The 6,000-nt window shown below is 55.0% G+C and overlaps 1 protein-coding gene across 1 annotated transcript; it reads left to right on the forward strand.

Annotated features, from left to right (window-relative positions):
• Positions 1 to 195: 195 nt before the first annotated feature.
• Positions 196 to 5,493, forward strand: ColSpa_03426 (DNA-directed RNA polymerase II subunit RPB1; the record flags this gene model as incomplete). The annotated part of the gene is made up of 2 exons (XM_049269638.1): positions 196 to 552; positions 616 to 5,493. 2 exons carry the CDS (start codon positions 196 to 198, stop codon positions 5,491 to 5,493), a joined length of 5,235 nt encoding a protein of 1,744 aa, XP_049125595.1.
• Between the last annotated feature and the right edge of the window lie 507 nt (positions 5,494 to 6,000).

A 6,000-nucleotide genomic window follows, 5' to 3' on the forward strand; every position in this document is an offset into this window, starting at 1 on the left:
TTGCCGACTTTTTGCATCTCGAAAAGCGTTTCGCGCGATAGATTTTCACTCTCCGATTTTACTGCGCCTTGTTTGCGACGCCTCCGCATCGCATAACGACTATCGGTAGCTTTGCCCTTTTTGTTTTTTTACCGACCTACCTTGTGATTACCCGTCGACACTTTCCTTACCAGACGACCCGAAAACACCGTCAATATGGCGAACCTTTACTTCACGCACTCGAGTGCGCCGATCAAGACGGTCGAGGAGATTCAGTTCGGCCTCATGGCTCCCGAGGAGATCAAGAACATGAGTGTCTGCCACTGTGTCTACCCCGAGACCATGGACGAGACGCGGACGAAGCCTCGTGATGGCGGTCTGAACGACCCTCTTCTCGGTTCCATCGATCGGCAATTCAAGTGCAAGACTTGCTCCCAGGCGATGGGCGAATGCCCGGGTCACTTTGGCCACATCGAGCTGGCTAAGCCCGTCTACCATCCTGGCTTCATCAAGAAAGTCAAGAAGGTTCTGGAGATCGTCTGCCATAATTGCAGCAAGGTCTTGGCCGATAGAGTTAGTCTACTCTATGATGTTTGACAGCCACCTTGACTTGATTGTGCTAACCTGGCTTTTCAGAGCGACCCTGAATTTCTCCAAGCAGTGAACACGAGAGACCCCAAGGTTCGCTTCAACCGCGTTTGGAACATTTGCAAGAAGAAGACCCGTTGCGAAAACGAGGTCAAGGAACAGAAGCCCGACGATGGAGAGTATGGCCTGAATATGAAACAGGCTCCTGTCAACCACGGCGGCTGTGGCAACATCCAGCCTAGGGTACGGCATAAAGCCTTGCAGCTGATTGCAAAGTACGAGGCCCAAGGCGAAGATGGTGTCAAGAAGAAGGAGGAGCCTCCCATTACCCCGGAGATGGCCCACAACATCCTGCGCCGCATCAGCGACGACGATTTGAGAGACATGGGCCTCAACCTTGAGTACGCCCGCCCGGAGTGGATGATCGTCACCGTTCTTCCTGTCCCGCCTCCGCCCGTGCGACCCAGTATTTCCATGGACGGTACCGGTCAAGGACTGAGAAACGAAGATGATTTGACCTACAAACTCGGCGATATCATTCGAGCCAACAGCAACGTCAAGCAAGCCATTCGCGAAGGTTCGCCTGCTCACATCGCGCAAGATTTCGAGCAGCTGCTGCAGTACCACGTCGCCACGTACATGGACAACGACATTGCCGGACAGCCTCGTGCCCTGCAGAAGAGTGGTCGCCCTGTCAAGGCTATTCGCGCACGCCTCAAGGGAAAGGAGGGTCGTCTCCGTGGTAACTTGATGGGAAAGCGTGTCGACTTTTCGGCACGTACTGTCATCACTGGTGATGCCAACCTTTCCCTCGACGAAGTCGGTGTGCCCCGAAGCATCGCTAGAACCCTGACCTATCCCGAGACAGTCACTCCGTACAACATTGGAAGACTCCACGAGCTTGTACAGAACGGCCCCAACGAACATCCAGGCGCCAAGTACGTCATCCGCACCGACGGTACGAGAATTGACCTTCGTCACCACCGCCGCGCCGGACAGATCTCGCTCGAGTATGGCTGGAAGGTTGAGCGTCACTTGATCACTGGTGACTACATTATCTTCAACCGTCAACCGTCCCTTCACAAGGAGTCTATGATGGGTCACAGAGTCCGCGTCATGCCTTACTCAACTTTCCGTCTCAACCTGTCCGTCACCTCGCCATACAACGCCGATTTCGACGGCGACGAGATGAATCTTCACGTCCCTCAAAGTGAAGAGACAAGAGCCGAGGTCAAGGAGCTCTGCCTGGTTCCCATCAACATTGTTTCTCCACAAAGAAACGGTCCTCTGATGGGTATCGTGCAAGATACTCTTGCCGGCGCCTACAAGCTTTGCCGTCGTGATGTGTTCCTCAGCAAGGAGCAGGTCATGAACATCATGCTCTGGGTTCCCAACTGGGACGGTATTATTCCCCCGCCAGCCATTGTTCGCCCTAGACCAAGGTGGACGGGTAAGCAGATCATGAGCTTGGCAGTTCCCAACATTGTCAGCTTGCACAGCGCTCCGGATTCGAAGGAGGACAACCCCCTTAGGGACGAGGGACTTCTCATTCAGTCTGGACAGATCATGTACGGTCTGCTTTCCAAGAAGAATATCGGTGCCGCCAGTGGTGGTATTGTTCACATCGTCTACAACGAGCACGGACCTGAGGCGGCTATGAAGTTCCTTAACGGGGTTCAGCAAGTCGTCAACTACTGGCTTCTGCACAACGGTTTCAGTATCGGTATCGGTGACACGATTCCTGACAAGGTCACCATCGAGAAGGTCCAGGTCCACATTGACGAGCACAAGGCCGAGGTCGAGGAGTTCACAAGACAAGCTACTGCTAACGAGCTGGAGCCTCTGCCAGGTATGAACATTCGTGAGACCTTTGAGAGCAAGGTTTCCAAGGCTCTCAACACAGCCCGTGACAAGGCTGGTACTACTACCCAGAAGAGTCTGAAGGATTTGAACAACGCTGTTACCATGGCCTCGTCCGGTTCCAAGGGTTCATCCATCAACATTTCCCAGATGACTGCTCTCGTCGGACAGCAGATCGTCGAGGGCAAGCGTATTCCCTTTGGCTTCAAGTATCGCACTCTCCCGCACTTCACCAAGGACGACTACTCGCCCGAGGCTCGCGGTTTCGTCGAGAACTCCTACCTCCGTGGTCTTACACCTAGCGAATTCTTCTTCCACGCCATGGCTGGTAGAGAGGGTTTGATCGATACTGCTGTCAAGACTGCCGAAACCGGTTACATCCAGCGTCGTCTCGTCAAGGCGCTTGAGGACGTCAGCGCCAAGTACGACGGTACCGTCAGAAACTCTCTCGGTGATATCCTGCAGTTCCTGTACGGTGAGGACGGTCTGGACGCCATCTACATCGAAAAGCAACGCATGGATCACCTCAACATGTCCGACAAGAAGTTCGCCGACCGTTTCAGGCTCGATGTCATGGACGAGAACAAACCCGAAGAGCTTGAGTGGCTCGAGTATGGCAACGAAATCGCGGGCGACCCGTCGGTTCAGCAGCTCTTGGATGAAGAATTCGATGCTCTGCTCGCCGACCGCAAGCAAGTTCGCCAGATTAACTTCAAGAGGAAGGATGATGAGTCAATGCAGCTTCCGCTGAACATTGTTCGTCTCATGGAAACCTCCAAGAAGCTCTTTGCCGTCGAAGATTTCCAGAGAAGTGACTTGCGGCCTCAGGACGTTATCCCGGCTGTTCAGGCCATGCTCAACAGAATGACCATCGTCCGTGGCAACGACGACATCTCCAAGGAGGCCGACCGCAGTGCTACCATCCTCTTCAAGGCACAGATCCGCTCACGACTTGCTTTCAAGCGCATTGCCTGCCAGCAGCGCCTCAACAAGATGGCCTTCGAGCACGTCCTGGGAGAGTTGGAGGCCCGTTGGGACCGAGCCTTTGTCAGTCCTGGTGAGATGGTCGGTGTCATCGCAGCTCAGTCCATTGGTGAGCCCGCTACGCAGATGACGCTGAACACCTTCCATTTCGCTGGTGTTTCTTCCAAGAACGTCACGCTTGGTGTTCCTCGTCTTAAGGAAATTCTCAACCTGGCCCAGAACATCAAGACTCCTTCCATGGTTGTTTACTTGAGTGGTGAGGACAACGCTAGTCAGGAAGCCGCTAAGGCTCTCCGCAGCACAGTCGAACACACAACGTTGCGCTCAGTCACCGCAGTCACGGAAATTTACTATGATCCCGAGATTACCTCAACAAACATCCCTGACGATCTGGACATGGTCGAGTCTTACTACCTCATTCCCGACGAGTCCCATGACAAGACGGAAGACCAGTCTAGATGGTTGCTGCGTCTCACTTTGGATCGCCAGAAGCTTCTCGACAAGGAGCTCACAGTTGAGGATGTTGCTAGGCGCATCAAGGAAGAGTATCCCAACGATCTGGCTGTCATTTTCAGTGATAACAACGCTGAGGAGCAAATCATTCGTATCCGCCCCATGCACGCCGGTAACGACGACAAGGACGACGATGGCGAGAAGAAGATCGAGGACGATGTCATGCTCAAGAGACTCGAGACTCATCTGCTCGACACTCTTTCCCTTCGTGGTGTCAAGGGTATTGAGAGGGCTTTCTTGAACAAGGAGACCAAGCTCATTGAGACTGAAGACGGAGCGCTGTTGGCCGCCAAGGCTGACGAGCGTTGCTCGGAGTGGTACTTGGACACTTCCGGAACTGCTCTCCGCCAGGTCCTGGCTGTAGACGGTGTCGATTCGAACCGTACCTACACCAACCACTTGTGGCAGGTTGTCGAAGTCTTTGGTATCGAGGCGGCTAGAGCGGCTCTTGTCCGTGAGTTGACCCAGGTTCTTGCCTTTGACGGTTCCTACGTCAACCACAGACATCTTGCTCTTCTTTGCGATGTCATGACCTACAGAGGTACGATCTCTGCCGTCACTCGTCACGGTATCAATCGTGCCGACACTGGTGCTCTCATGCGTTGTTCTTTCGAAGAAACTGTCGAAATTCTCCTCGAGGCTGCAGCTGTGGGTGAATTGGATGACTGCCGCGGTATCTCCGAGAACGTCATGCTTGGTCAGATGGCCCCTATGGGCACTGGTCACTTCGATGTCCTCCTCGACCCCAAGATGCTCGAGACCGTCATCAGCGACAACTCGCGCATGGGTCTCATGCCTGGCATGCCGGTCAAGGGCGGCGAGGCTGGCGGCGCTGCCACACCGTACGACTCTGGATCTCCAATGGCCGACTCTGGGTACATGTCTCTCAGCTCGCCCGCCGCCGGCAACTTCTCTCCCATTGTCGGTGCTGGCTCCGACTCTCCCACCGGTTTCGGTACCGAGTACGGCGGTGGTGGTTTCGGTGGCATCGGCTCCGTCAACCCGTACTCGAGCGCCAGCCCGGGGCGGCCGACAAGCCCTTTCAGCACATCCCCCACCTCACCTTTCAGCAGCGGATACGGCGGATACTCGCCTTCGTCGCCCAACGCCGGCTACTCTCCGACTTCGCCCCTCATCGATGGTGCCGCCGGCCGCTACGGAGCTACTTCGCCGCAGTTCAGCCCTTCGTCGCCGTCCTTCTCGCCGACATCGCCCATGCTGCGGCCTACCAGCCCTGCGAGCCCCAACTACAGCCCGACGTCGCCAAGCTACTCGCCGGCATCTCCTTCTTCGCCCAGGCACTACTCCCCGACATCGCCGGCCCAGTATGCTTCGCCCACCTCTCCGAGCTACTCTCCGGCCAGTCCCAACTACAGCCCCGCATCCCCCAACCTCCACGGGGCTGGTCCCACGTCACCGTCGTACTCTCCTGCGTCGCCGACGTGGTCTCCCACTTCGCCGGCTCAGTACTCCCCTACGAGCCCGAGCTTCCAGCAGACTCCGGGAGCGCAGCAGTCGCCGACCAGCCCCAGCTACTCGCCAACAGTAAGTCATCCTATCGTCCGTTGATTTGGTTCAAGGTCTAATCTACTACAGTCTCCCTCCTGGTCTCCCCGGACGCCCGGACCTGGCGGTTCTGGCAACTAATAGTGCGTCGATTCACGACGATGCAACCAATCGCGTCTTCGTTTCGCCACTATCTCTCACTTTCCTAATACGCCGACTAATGATTCAACGGCTTAACTGGTTCTGGTTGATTGGAATATCGCATCTCATTACAGACGCAGGCTGTCACTGAGATTTTACCCTTTCTTTTTCGTGTGGAGGCCATGGTACACGCATCATAGAAGTGCTCAGAGACAACACAGCACAGAACAAGATTGCTACACGCAACAAGATGGCTTAGATGCTTCGGCACCGGGGAAGCAGGGCGGGCAGCAACATACCCTCATACACACACACACACACACACACACACACAAAAAAAACAAACATGACAAAAAAACACACTCAAAAGAAGCAAAAAATGCTTGCGGTGGTTTCTGTAAAAAGCTGACTTTGTACAATAAGGCGATC

Source organism: Colletotrichum spaethianum (assembly GCF_022836535.1).
Source record: "Colletotrichum spaethianum MAFF 239500 DNA, contig06, whole genome shotgun sequence".
NCBI classification, from domain to species: Eukaryota; Fungi; Ascomycota; class Sordariomycetes; order Glomerellales; family Glomerellaceae; genus Colletotrichum; species Colletotrichum spaethianum.